The sequence below is a fragment of the Saccopteryx bilineata genome, chromosome 6 (assembly GCF_036850765.1).
Source record: "Saccopteryx bilineata isolate mSacBil1 chromosome 6, mSacBil1_pri_phased_curated, whole genome shotgun sequence".
Taxonomy (NCBI): Eukaryota; Metazoa; Chordata; class Mammalia; order Chiroptera; family Emballonuridae; genus Saccopteryx; species Saccopteryx bilineata.
In genome coordinates, this window is record NC_089495.1 from 156,336,757 (window position 1) to 156,351,135 (window position 14,379).

General features: G+C 41.6%; 1 protein-coding gene across 1 annotated transcript in view; it reads left to right on the forward strand.

Annotated features, from left to right (window-relative positions):
* Nucleotides 1-901: 901 nt before the first annotated feature.
* Nucleotides 902-14,379, forward strand: part of GNA13 (G protein subunit alpha 13) — a 45,401-nt gene continuing 31,923 nt past the window's right edge. Inside the window, exons 1-2 of the mRNA XM_066236994.1 lie at nucleotides 902-1,328; nucleotides 3,700-3,926. Of these exons, the coding sequence (XP_066093091.1) occupies nucleotides 1,046-1,328; nucleotides 3,700-3,926 (510 nt within the window). The 5' untranslated portion in view covers nucleotides 902-1,045. The remainder of the gene's footprint in view (nucleotides 1,329-3,699; nucleotides 3,927-14,379) is intronic.

The window sequence follows — 14,379 nt, forward strand, 5'->3', positions numbered from 1 at the left end:
TGCTTGTCTCCTTTCAGGTGTCCTGGTCTGAATCTAATGTTAGGGCAGGAAAAAGTCCCTTGGCTGATCATATCCTCTGTAATCTGGCAGGAAACCTAAAGTTTGCCTGCCCCCGTCCTTGTCTGTTCGCTTATCTGCTTCCTTGTAGGGAAGAGTCTGCATCACAGTGTCCGGTTCAGGGGGATTTTCACCATGACCTCACCCTGCTGCAGCTAACATCCACTGGTGTCTGCGTCGCAGCTCGGGACTCAATCCACGTTAGTGAAACAGTAACCGACGCCTCCAGCACGTCTCAGATTAACTTCAACTTCAGTTCTTTTCTCTTCAATGGGGGCAGAGGGGGAAGTTTTTGCAGGCGTCTGAAAATGCAAAAAAGAGAAGGGCGGGTGGTGGATCAATAGCCTTTTCTTATTGTTCAGAGTTTGAGAGAGCAGGATGTCAAGGAAACCACTTTAAAATGCACCCATGCCTTCCAGGCTCGCGCCCACTGCTTGAACAACTTTCTAGCCAATGGCTTAGAAATAAGGCACACGAAAGCTGACAGCGGGCGGCGGGCATGGAACCTGGGAGAGAAAGGGGCGGGAGCGGTTGCAGAGTCCAAAGCCAGTGTCGGGTTTCTGGTTAAAGGCCTCCAGGGCCCAGGGAAACGGGCGCAGCTAATTAAAAAGAAACAGAAAGTCGGGCGCCCAGGCCCCACCGGAGATCACCTGACCACAGCGGCCGCGCGCACGCGGGCTAGAGACGGACTCGCCCGCGTGAGGCGGCAGGCAGGGGCGCGGCCGCTGCGAGCGTGCGCGCCCCCGGGGGCAGCGGGCGCGCGCACGTCCCGGGGCCACCGCCCCTCCCGGGCCCGCCCTTCTTCCCTCCCTCCCTAGCTCCCCCGGCCCGCCCTACAGTCAGTTCGCTCGTTCCCTCCCTCCCCCGGCGCGCGCCGGCCGCCGCAGCGCTCCCCGCCCTCGAGTCGCGGTGCCGGAGTCGCCCGCCGCCCGACGAGGAGGTGGAGGGAGCCAGAGCAGCCCGCCGAGGCGGCGGCGGCGGCGGCAAGATGGCGGACTTCCTGCCGTCGCGGTCGGTGCTGTCCGTGTGCTTCCCCGGCTGCGTGCTGACGAGCGGCGAGGCCGAGCAGCAGCGCAAGTCCAAGGAGATCGACAAATGCCTGTCCCGGGAGAAGACCTATGTGAAGCGGCTCGTGAAGATCCTGCTGCTGGGCGCGGGCGAGAGCGGCAAGTCCACGTTCCTGAAGCAGATGCGGATCATCCACGGGCAGGACTTCGACCAGCGCGCGCGCGAGGAGTTCCGCCCCACCATCTACAGCAACGTGATCAAAGGTGCCGGGCGGGGGTCCGGGCCGGGGTCCGGGGGACCGGGGGACTGGGGAGGCGGCGGCCGGCGCGGGGCCGGGCACCGCCCTCGTTCGCTCGGTTCCTGGCGGAGGGCCGGGCCCAGCCGGCGGGCGGGAAGGGGGCGCGCCCGAGGCACCGGTCCTGCTGCCGGGGTGCCCTCGGCCCCCAGGGCTCCCCGCTTTTCTTCTTGCTGTTCTGGAGCGGGGCACGCCTGGTCCTTCACATTGCCCTCCGAAGGGGAAGTGAGGCGAGCCGGGTACCCCGGGGTTCGGGGTGACCTCCCTTGTTCCTCCAGATCAGGGAGGAAGACCCGAAAGCCAACCGCAGACCCTGCACCCCCACCCCGAGCCCCAGCGCTGCCTGTCCTCCATCCCCTCCCCGGGTGGGTGACCCGAGTCACATGGGGCCGGTCTGCTCCCAGCTCCCTGCTTCCTTGGCTGCCTCCTGAGCACCGAGGTTCTGGAACCGTCGCAATAAGGAAACTTTTGCCTGAGACTTGTCAAGGGCAAAGGGTGACAGCCCCTGGGCCCTTCCAGATAAGGATATGAAACTTGAGGGTGTCATGTTTGCTGTGCAGGTATCAGGGAAGAATAGACCTGTTACAGTCGGTCTAAAAAAAATTAGCATCAGTGGTTTTTCGCCCCAGTGTCACGGCTGGGCAGGATGTTTGCCTGTAATCACTATGCAGCACGCTCCATTCTCTCTTTTGTTTTTTGCTTAATAACGGGGTGGAGTGGGGGGGGTACTACATCTTCTATTATTTAAATGAAATTGTGCATTGATATAAAGAATCTTTGGCTTAAACGTGATATGGAGCCTGTACAGATAGTGGATCAGTTTTGAGCTTGGATCATAGACGCAGCTATTTGACATTACTTTAAAAAATTAAAGACATACCTTGTTCTTAAGTGAGAGGTACACAGGATTTTATTTTGGGGATTTCAAAGAATTTGAGGAGATGGTTTTTATTTTGTCATTTGAGCAATAAGTAGCACTTATTTTTCTTAGTGTCAGATAATTTTTGCTTCATGAAAGACATTTTGGCAAAATGGACATATAGAGCGTGGTACTTCAGGAGCGTCCAGATTCTCTTTATGTCGGCTGGGTAGCAATTATTTAGGAGTCTGCAACAAATTTCAGGTCTTTTCAAACAGTGGTGGTTGTTGTTTAAGTGGGATTTTTTTTGTTTGGAAAGTACTTAACTTCTTTGGGTCACTTTTTCCTCCCAGGACTGAGTAGAGGAAAACTGTCTGGGAGTAGTGGTGGGGGGTGGGGGGGATTGTGGGGTAGTGAAGGGAGTTCCCAAAACATAGGGAGGGCTGAGCCCTTCCACTGCAGTTAGCTGTACAAAACAGTTGTATGTGTCCTATCTTAATGTTTAGCACAAAGGTAATTAAGGTCTCCCAAGGCCACAGACTCTGCCTTAGCAGTCCTGACTTAATTAAAGGTATCTTTGTATCCTGATGTAGCTGAACTTCGGGAATTATGTCAGTGAATAGTCAACATGTTAACTGATTATGAGCCAGGTAAACACCTGGTTCTTCAAATGTGCACTGGGTCCTAAGTGTGACCTACTTTGAGCATTAATTAGACATCCACTTTTTTAGTTGAGTTGGCATGATCAGAAAATTGACAGCAAAAACAGTTTTTTAATAATCCAAACTAATGGGTTCTTGATAGTCCTGAGGCTGTTAAGATGGATGGAAGGTAACGTTTAGTGATAAAGATACCGGGTTTGAACTGATCTCTGAGAGTTGAAGTCTCTGTTTTTGTACATTTTTTTGCATTTGGTCTTTAGGAAACTCGAATGCCATCCTTTGACTCACACTGTTTTTAAGCTTAGTATGGGACAAGTTTTTTGAGTCTTGGAATGTGTTCCTAAAAGACAGTATTGGATTAAGCAAGATGCTCAGGGACCCACAGAACCCAGAGTGATAATGTTTGGTACTTGGCATTTCATAAATAAATATCTTTATTTATTTGGAAAATCTTGGTTTTAGCCATTTTCTTCAAAGCCTGGACATCAGGCTATGTAGCATAATTTCTTTTTTCTTCACTGGTTTTGGTTCTTTTGTGACTACTTTTTACCTCAGAAGTTATTTTATAAATTAGAACATGTTGAAATCCTTCATAAAGAGCATTTATTTAATAGCATGTAGTTTTTAAGGCTCTAATTTTATGACTGAATAACTTAGTTTATTTAAAGTCTAAAAAGTTACAGATGTCTGTTTTGATATTGGTCTCCATTTGGGGGGGGGGCCTGGAATAGTTAAGTTTAAGAAAATAATACTGAAATAGAATTTATGAGAATATCTAATGACTCCTGTAACACTTTTTTTTTTTTTTTTAACCAAAGGTATGAGGGTGCTGGTAGATGCCAGAGAGAAGCTTCATATCCCTTGGGGAGATAACTCAAATCAACTCAATGGAGACAAGATGATGTCATTTGACACCCGTTCCCCCTTGGCGGCCCAGGGAATGGTGGAAACTCGAGTTTTCTTACAATATCTCCCTGCCATAAGAGCATTATGGGCAGACAGTGGCATACAGAATGCCTATGACCGACGTCGAGAATTTCAACTGGTAAGAGATTTGTTCTTTTAATATGTTGTGATTTTATTTTAATGATACTTATTTTTTGAGTCTAACAAACCCTTTTCATTGACTTCTACAGTATAATATATCTATACAGAATTTTAGCCTCAGAAATTGGAGTTGCTATATAGATGAGCTTTTTACTAATAAGCAAGATAAAAATAAGGTAAACTCCATAGATTTGGTGAAGCTATTATAGTTAATTGTTCATTTTTTTCTTTTTGAAAGTAAGATTATAATGATTTTTGTAGGCACTTATAATTTTGATCTCCTTTTGAAAATAATTACCACCCAATTACAATAGTAATATTCATCCTTTAAAAAAATTAACCTTTTGTTCTTGGACCGAATTTAATAACTGAACTAGGTTCAAATGTGGTATTTCGTCTTTAGAGGTACTACTCATTTTATGATACAGATTAATGTAGTAAGAGGTTAAAGTCCTTAATGTGTAACAGTCATATTTTTTATATATTTGCATTCTGTTTTTGCATGTGTGTGAGTGTGTGTGTGTGTGTTTTAAGGCTTCTAAGCCCATTTTACAAAATGCGTCCTTATTTTTTCAAAGCAAAAATTTTACTGGACAGGCTAAACAGGTATTCTAGTCAACAAACTACAGTAGACTTATAAACAGCAGAAATGCAATTCTCACAATATTAGAGGTTGGGAAAGTCAATTACGGTGCTGGCAGATTGAATGTCTAGTGAGCGCTAGCTTCCTGGTTCATAAATGGCCATCTTCCTGCTATGTCCTCACTTTGCTAAAATGTATCTTCTTAAAGAACAACAACAACAGAAATCTTAGTTATTTTTTGGACCTCTGTTTCACATGGGAAGCACCTAAATTTTATATTTTTTTTTTTTCTCCTTTGTCTTAAATAACACTACTCATAAAACTTTATAACTGGCCTGACCAGGCGGTGACGCAGTGGATGGAGCATCGAACTGGGAGGCAGAGGACCCAGGTTCAAGACCCTGAGGTCGCCAGCTTGAGCGCGGACTTGTCTGGTTTGAGCAAAGCTCACCAGCTTGGACCCAAGGTTGCTGGCTTGAGCAAGGGGTTACTCAGTCTGCTGTAGCCCGACTGTCAAGGCACATATGAGAAAGCAATCAATGAACAACTAATGTGTTGCAACGAAAAACTAATGATTGATGCTTCTCATCTCCGTTCCTGTCTGTCCCTCTCTCTGACTCTTTCCCTGTCTCTGTAAAAAAACAAACAAAAAAAGCTTTATAACTGTTACAGAGCAGTGAAGAGAGGGTGGAAGAGAAATGATCTGATCTAGATTAGAGATACAAAGTAATAATTGAAATAGATTTTTAAAAATAAAGTGTTTTGTAATTTTATTGTGAATGCTTTGACTGTATGCTGGTTTTACTTGCTAAAGACCAGAAAGATTCCAGGAGTGATGGCAATCTGGACTGTATACTATTTGGAGGTAGTTCAGATCTGAAGCATCATACTATGATCAAAAGAAGTGACAGTTACAAGTAAAACTGCTTAGAAAGTTGTTTGAGATGTCACCAGCATGAAGGCGATCCTCACTTATGGGTGTGGCTACAAAACAATGTACAGCCTTTGCTACTGCAGCTTATACTCAGAAGCAGTCTTAGCTATGAAACATTCTAGACAGGTGTTCATGATAACTTTGTGCGAAGCTGATACTGAAACCTTTCCCTGAATTATGACTTGCGTGTGTATCATACAGCCTAGAACTTGATTATGTGCTGTCTTGTTTAGTTCTCTTCTTTGGTGTGTGTGTCTTTTCAAGTCATTTGCCAATTAATGGAAGGCAGAGATTATCTCATGCTATTGTTAAAATTGAGTATCTAGCAGCATTATATATTGAAAATTATGAATTTAACAAGTGACTTCCATTCAGTTCTCAGACTTGTGGTTAGGTTTTGTTCTCTGGTCAGTATTTGTTACGAGTTTTGGCAGTCTTGCATATTAAATACCTCCACTAAACCCCTTCTCATCTCACTTGACCCTCTCCTGCTTTTAAGTGCTGCTTACTCTCCTTTCTTCTTAATTCACGCTTTCTACTCTTAAGATTTTTCAGGACATTATTTATCTTTCCAGGAAGATCATCATCTGTAACAGCACAGGTACATACTGACTGAATGAGTAAATGACTGTCCTCTGACGTTCTCTGTAGGAAAATTCCATAAGTCATTTAATTGAAGGTTGGCTTCACTGACACTTTTTGAATTTGGACAGTCATATCTTACAGTGTTGTATCAAGACTATCTTGTCATTGTTGAGAAAGCATTCCTCAAAGTATTTGCCGTTAAGAAGAAATAGGTAAAACTGTTCAGGATGAGGACCTGCATGTTTTTGACTTAAGCTAGCTGATCCTTCAAGAACAAAGAAGATATTGGACAGGGAGAGACAAGTTCTAGGAATACTATTTCCTAATAAAAAGTAGGGACACAGTGCCTGACCTGTGGTGGCACAGTGGATAAAGTGTTGACCTGGAATGCTGACGTCACTGGTTTGAAACCCTGGGCTTGCCCAGTCAAGGCACGTATGGGAGTTGGTGCTTCCTGCTTCTCTCCCCTTCTCCTTCCCCTCCCCACTAAAATAAATAAGTAGGTAGGAACACAAGAAAAGAGGAACAGAACAAGATCTAATTGTAAACTCCTGGAGAATGGGAATTTTCCCCTCTGTGTATACTTGTCATTGTTAACGGTACTTGGCACCTAGTGCTCAACTATAATGTTGAATTAATGATTCACATACTTTCTGGGTGCTCGTGGTGTCTGGCGTGTGTCAGACACTGAGAAGGCACTTGGCTCATTTAAAATTTCCCTCAAAGTCATGTTCTGTTCCTCTCTTGTCTGTATACAGCCGACTCCTCAGTCCTGTCTTTCCTACCCCCGCAGTTTCTTGGCCTCCATTTCCTCATTTTCTCCTCTGTCCTAGTTAGTACCTGTTGCCTGGTTTCCCAGGGATCTTGGTCAAATGCAGTATGAATTTGCTCAGTGTGCTTTGCTCATTCTCTCTTGCCTCCAGAACAGAGTTCGACCTCTTTATTTGAGTCAAGACTAGCTAGCTTACCTATGATTTCAACAATATATTTTATTTAACTGCTGCACATATCCTGTAATCCCTCAGTTCCCACATACCCTGATGTTCTGCTGCCATGGCTCTCTTCACAAAGTCCCTCCATCAAGGTTTTTAATTACCATGTCTGTTCATTAGGTCTGACCCTTTACTTAGAACAGTGGTCATCAAATTTTAATGTGACTAAATACAGTCCACACCCCCCCCCAAATCAGAATCATTGGAAGGCTTGTTTAATGTAAAACAATAGATTCTAAGACTTCATCACAAGAGGATCTGATTCAGAAATGTGAGATGAGACCCAGTGATCTATATTTTTAGCAGACATCCGTAGGCAGGTTGGAGGAGTTTGTTTCTTTGCCACACTGAGGAACAGTGCTTTAGGGCCAGGGCTTTCCCCAGGCATCTGCTGGAATGCCTCTGTGCTGTGTGCTGTGGGGCGTGGGGCGTGCTTGCATTCTAACCCTCATCTAGTCACGTGTGTTTGAGCTGTTTGCATTCGTGTTTGGTTCTCCCACTAAAGTAGAAGCTCCTTTGGTATGCCTTGTTTGTCTTTTCCTCTCACTAGCATAGAGCCTGACATTTATTTTCTCATTTTTTAGACATTCTGAGTTAAAAGGTTATTCTAGAAAAAGGAAACATCTCACATTAAGTTCCTTTCAGGAAATATGAATTATTTTGTATGCTAATTTGTTAATTTTCCAGAAGATGGGAAGTCCTTGTATTACATAATAATAATTTTTATTTTTTGCAATGTTTAATAATGTATATTCTTGAATATTGGATAGAAAAAGTAAACATCAAGAGAAATGGAGGAGTTAGAAGGTAAAATTAGTCATTTTTGTTTTAACTAATGACTGATTATTAATCTTATAATGCAAATTGAAAGACAAAAAATGGGTCTGTTTTTAAGCCTGTATGGCTCTTTTGCTTTAGATGAATGACTGCCCTATAATTAGTCTTTGAGACAAGGGATAGGATAGTGATATCATAGTTTAGATTTTTAGCAGTCCATTCGTTTGTTAGTAAATAACTTTGGGTATAAACATGAATGTCTTTTTTTTACTCCCAAGCTTACAAAGGCAAACATTTCCTTTTCTGGTCTGTTTCATTATGGGCAAGCTAAATAGCTTATACTGTATAAAAGAAACTAAAAAAAAAAGAATCTGATCTGTTAAAACTTTAGATACCATTGTAGTTCTTATACGTTGGCACACTGAGGGAAATAGCCATACCTCCTGAGAAGTGGTCTCTTTTAGTGTTGGAGTGTTTGTAATGCTCAGTGTTGGCTGCACGTTCACTCGGGCCTGCCACTGCACTAAGGAGACACCTCTTAAGAAAAATCTCTTGTGTGGCAATAGCTAGGGAATTTGTTAAGTTAGATGACTAAAGAGATGAGAGTCCAGGCTTGGCTGGGAAATGATATAACTGGAGATATGTAGTCAAACTAACAAAATAACTAGAAATCACTGCCATTTAAATTTTTTGGACTTTTAATATATAGTTACTTACTCAGAAATATAAGCAAAATTTGTAGAACTTGTAATATAGGACAGGAAAGTGTGTGGTCCTGGGAGGTAAGCACTGGAGCCTGCTGGTTTCTGTGAGCACTTGAATATAGTCAGCATTAATACAACTTCCTGTAATGACCAGCCTTTTTTTGTAATCCTTGAAACCAAACTGTTTTCTTTATTATCATGGTACCTTTGGCTAAACTTAATTTTTCTTGCTCAAGCAGATACAGTTTGTGCTTGACTAGTTACACTTCTCCAAGCTGATGGGATAGTTGATTCATTAAGACAGAGCTTCCTCCAGTCTATGTAATAAAGTAACTGTTTAGTCTCATGCATTGGCTGCTGAAAAAGAGCTGCCTATTAAGTAAAGTAAGAACTTCGGGTTGGAGTAAAATATTTATTTACACTGCAGCATGGATTTGAAGTACTATAGAGTTAGAGGCATTAGTTTATTCTTTAACAGTAATTTGGAGATGCTTTAAAAAATGACTCAATTACTACTTTCAGTTGTAAACTGTTACCGTGTTTATGTTGGAGAAAGATTTGGTTCATTTTCTATATGAATAAAATCAAAATGGGATTTTGACTTCAAGTTGCTAAATACCTATTATCTACTGATTCTAGGGTTAGAGTAAAATATTTCAGCCTATATAAGGTAAGGATTATATATATCATTAGAAGTTGTAGAGATTTTAAAATTTAGGTCTCTCTCAATAGGATTTCCTGTTGGTGGATTGATCAAATGTCAAAATTGTTACATTTTTATCCAAACTTTGGAAGTGCAGAGATATAATACTATTTACATTGAAAACAAAGATGTTTTAGCATGTTCTTTTACAATACAGCTGAGATTGTGTACAATGTAAGTGTGTGTCTTGATATGTTGTGTGTTTATATCTTATATTTTGGGTAAGGAGTAGAAATTCACCTAACTAGGATATGTGGGCTCTCTGTACTGAAGGGGGAATAGAAAACACTTTACTGGTTTCTCTATTGCCTTTTATTGCTAAACAAAGCTAGTGATACAGTATTTTTAAAATTTTTATTTTTATTGAATTTAGAGAGAGAGAAAGAAGGGGGAGAAGTTGGAAGCATCAACTTGTAGTTGCTTCTCGTATGCGCCTTGACTGGGCAAGCCTAGGGTTTTGAACCAGTGACCTTAGCATTCCAAGTCGACACTTTATCCACTGCGCAACAACAGGTCAGGCATGATACAGTAATTTATGCTGCTCTGAAATTTTACTAAAACAACTAAGGGATGAAGCAAGGAAATCATTTTGTTAGGAAACTTAAAACGTTAGTTTCAGAATTCTTTACTGGAGTGTGGACCTAATCCAGGAGAAAGATTTGTGAACTCACGTATAAGGAAAGCACAATGGCCAAAGGACTACTGGCATAAAAATTCCCTGTAGACCTTTCACAAATAGGCAGCATCCCTACCAAGTTGAGGTATCTTGTCATGTTATCCCGAAACAGGTGCTGATTTCTTTCTCTGGAAAATTAATTCAAGTACTGATAATTATGTCACTTTTTTATACTTTATATTTGATCAGAATGCCTTTATACTTTTGTAAGTTCTGTCATACATTATTATGTAATCTTTCAAAAAAACCTGAGAGAAATAGAATATGTGTTTATTGTTCCCATTTCACAGATAAAAAAATTCAGATGCAGAAAGGCTCCTTGGTGCTCTGAATCACAGAGCTAGTAAATGATAGTGTGGACACTAGAACCCAGACTGACTCCTGGCCACAGCACTAGCCACTAAACCATTTAGCAAGCACTCAGATATTATATCTGTGGAGTGTTCTTTCATTCCAGCCTCTCTGACCAACACCCATACACTTAAATGTTACCATTCCCCTCATAAGTTCTAGCACATTGTTATTTTAAATATGTATAAGGTTTTCTTAAGAATACATAGTGTTACACTGATATTGACATAGTTTTTTTCCCCCTGAAGTTAGAAGTGGGAGGCAGTCAGACAGACTCCCACATGCGCCCGACTGGGATCTACCCGGCATGCCCACCAGGGGGCGATGCTCTGCCCATCTGGGGCGTTGCTCTGTTGGGGCTGGAGCCATTCTAGCATCTGAGGCAGAGGCCATGGAGCCGTCCTCAGCACCTGAGCCAACTTTGCTTCAATGGGGCCTTGGCTGTAGGAGGGGAAGAGAGAGACAGAGAGGAAGGAGAGGGGGAGGGATGGAGAAGCAGATGGGCGCTTCTCCTGTATGCCCTGGCTGGGAATCGAACTGAGAACTTCCACACTTCAGACTAACGCTCTATGGCTGAGCCAGCCACCAGGGCCACATAGTTCTTTTTTTATTCTGAACTTTCATAATACCCTGTGCCATTCCTTTTTTACTGTATTAACTTAGATTATAGTTATGATATAAATCAACTAAAATGACATTTAATGGTAAACTTACTAACTTAGAGTAGTACAGTGTGTCCTAACCACCATTCATCATGGTAAAGGCTATTTGAATCCTCACCCCCCTGAAAACTAAATGTAATACTAGTGATCCTCAACTAATGTTCCGTCAGTGAAAATGGTTTTTATTTATTTTTATTTTATTTTATTTTTTGTGAACACAGTTGTTAATGCACCCTAAAAAGTGAAAGTTTAATGGCAACCAATTATCTGAAAGGCAGCCATATTTTTTTTTAAGAAAGTGTCATTTGGAAATAGATGCATATCTGGTACATAGTTGCTCTTGGTTTGGAGAAAAGACTATTAGAACACTTATTACTGTATTTTTATGAGCTCCTTTGCAGTGATTTTTTATGTAATTGTCATAGTTTCCATACTTCTTTTGAGCATTCCAGATTGCAGTTTATTGCAAATTATAGTTACAGTTAAAAATTACTTGTATTTTTTTTTTTTTTTTGTATTTTTCTGAAGCTAGAAACCGGGAGAGACAGTCAGACAGACTCCCGCATGCACCCGACCGGGATCCATCCGGCACACCCACCAGAGGGGCGATGCTCTACCCCTCCGGGGCGTCGCTATGCCACGACCCGAGCCATTCTAGTGCCTGGTACAGAAGCCAAGGAGCCATCCCCAGTGCCCGGGCCATCTTTGCTCCAATGGAGCCTCGGCTGCGGGAGGGGAAGAGAGACAGAGAGGAAGGAGAGGGGGAAGGGTGGAGAAGCAAATGGGCGCTTCTCAACTGTGTGCCCTGGCCTGGAATCGAACCCGGGATTTTTACATGCCAGGCCGACGCTCTACCACTGAGCCAACCGACCAGGGCCCTACCTGTATTTTTGACTGCGTATTTTGAAAATTAACAGTGATTTTTATTTCCTTGTTTGAAAGTACTTTGCTTTTGTCTATATGGTGGATATATGTTAAAAAAAAATTTTTTTAATGTATTGGTTTTAGAGAGGTGGGGTAAGGGGGAAGAGAAAAAAATAAACACTGATCACTGATTTGTTGTTCCACTTATTTGTGCATTCATTGGTTGCTCCTTTTATGTACCGTGGGGATCGAACCTGCAATCTTGGTGTGTTAAGACAACTCTCCAACCAGCTGAGCTACTCAGCCAGGACTGTGTGTGTGTGTGTGTGTGTGTGTGTTTTGCAACATGTCTTTTTTCAAGAGAATTTGTTAAATTCACATCAGAGCATTATTAGAATGGGATGATAAAGATCAAGGAAATAATTTTGTTTTGAGAACTGGACTAAAGTTAACCATCGCATCACTGATAGTAGTTGTTTATCTTACTCTTCAAATTTAATTTCTCTTCCTTTGGTAAAATGAATACAAATATTTTAAATCAGTGTAGTGGGTATACTTTTTCATCCCCAACTATTCTACAATAGATGCAAATACTTGAGTAAAATTATTCTTCCTTGATTTATTTTGGTTTTGGTGTCAGTCATAGGACCCATATACTTGGTTTTGCTACATGAAACTTTACTTTGTATCTTCCAAACAAATTAGAAAATAACTATGTTCAAGTTTATTGATTTATTTTGCTGTTTAGAAATGATTTAAGATTGGATAGGGTTTTGTACTCTGCTGTGAAATAAAGTGGAATATAACTGGCCAGTCAGAGCTTGTTTCCTGGCTGTGACACCCACTGTGTGAGCTTGAGCAAGACCCTCAGCATCTCTGATTTTTGTTTCTGCAGCTGAAAAATGGGGATGACCCAAGGCCCTACTGTTACTAATTGTTGTAGGGATTACAGGACATAATCCATGTAGAAGTCTTTGACAAGGTGCCTGGCACATATTAACAATAGTAACATTAGCCATGTGCGCATAAACCATATGTAGCTTTTAAAGAAATAAAGCACTGTAAGCTTTAATTCACTCTCTAATCTTGATTACTAATATAAAAGATTCTGAAAATAATGCAGAAAATGATGTACATTCTCTGTAGACCACATGTCTGTAGTAAAAGCACATCCAAAAGAGATTTGAGGTTTTTATTACTACATTGGTTCTTGTTGCCTTATGTCACTTGCTTGATTTTCAGTCTGATATGTAGGTCAAATGAGCCATGTCCTTCTCCTGCTGGAGGCGTGGTGAGATCCTTGGGCAGGATGCAGCTGCTCTGCTGTTCCTCCCCTCTCTCCTGTCCTTCTCTGCAGGCCCTCCGCCACACTGTGCTCTCCCTCTGCCCTTCCAGCGCCTGGAGTGGGCAGCAGCTTTCTGAGGGTATTTGGGTTTCTTTTTCCAAGGTAAAAATTCTATTAGAGTTATAAAATACAAAATGATTTTTTTAAAAGATTTCATGTTCCTTTTTATGAAATTTTTAGAGCCTCTGACTGTTTTGTATAAAAACCAACTAAAACATTACGCTAATAGAGAATTCCTACTTTTTCTCAGGGAGCAAAATAAATAAATTTCAAATTTGTCTCCCTAAAGAAAAAATATTTTAACTTTGGCATTTAAAAACAGTGTTAGCCAATAAACAAAACTTTTCTATACCATCAGCCCCCCAATAATTTAACAGGGTTTTGGGATTTTTGAACTGGAGCAGCTACATTTAGCCTGTTAACAGGACATTTCTCTTTTAACCCTTTTAGAAAGGTTAAAGAAAAAGCTGGAATAATGAATAATTGGAGTGAGGGACTTTTAACTTCCCCTTTCAAAACCTTGGTTACTCAAGAAACTGATGATTGATGCTTCTCATCTCTCTCCGTTCCTGTCTGTCCCTGTCTATCTCTGCCTCTGTAAAAATAAATAAATAAATAAAAAATTAAAAAAACAAACAAACAAACAAAAAAACCTTGGTTACTGTTTTCCTATTTCCTGGGGAATGTTTTTTAAAAGCTGTTTTTCCATTAAAAAGGATGAACTGCCTAAGTAGAAGTTGAATTTACCATTGTGTGGATTTTATTTAGGCTTCGTGATATAAAGTGAGATTGTATCCATTTATTGATACTTAGTAAAAGAAAAATTCATGGAGGCTGCTAGCTATGAGCAACTGGACTAGGTTTTCTGAGTTGTTACAGAGAGAGTTACTCAAAGTTATTGCCTGTCCAACTGTGAGCTACAGAAGGCTTAATAAATGACAGGGTATACGTGATTATACTTTAGACAAATTGCAACTCAAATGTAATATGGTCTCCACATTTATTTTATTTATTTATTTATTTATTTATTTATTTTGTATTTTTCTGAAGTTGGAAATGGGGAGGCAGTCAGACAGACTCCTGCATACACCCGACCGGGATCCACCCAGCATGCTCACCAGGGGGCAATGCTCTGCCCATCTGGGACATTGCTTTGTTGCAACCAGGGCCATTCTAGCATCTGAGGCAGAGGCCATGGAGCCATCCTCAGCACCCGGGCCAACTTTGCTCCACTGGAGCCTTGGCTGAGGGAGGGGAAGAGAGAGAGACAGAGAG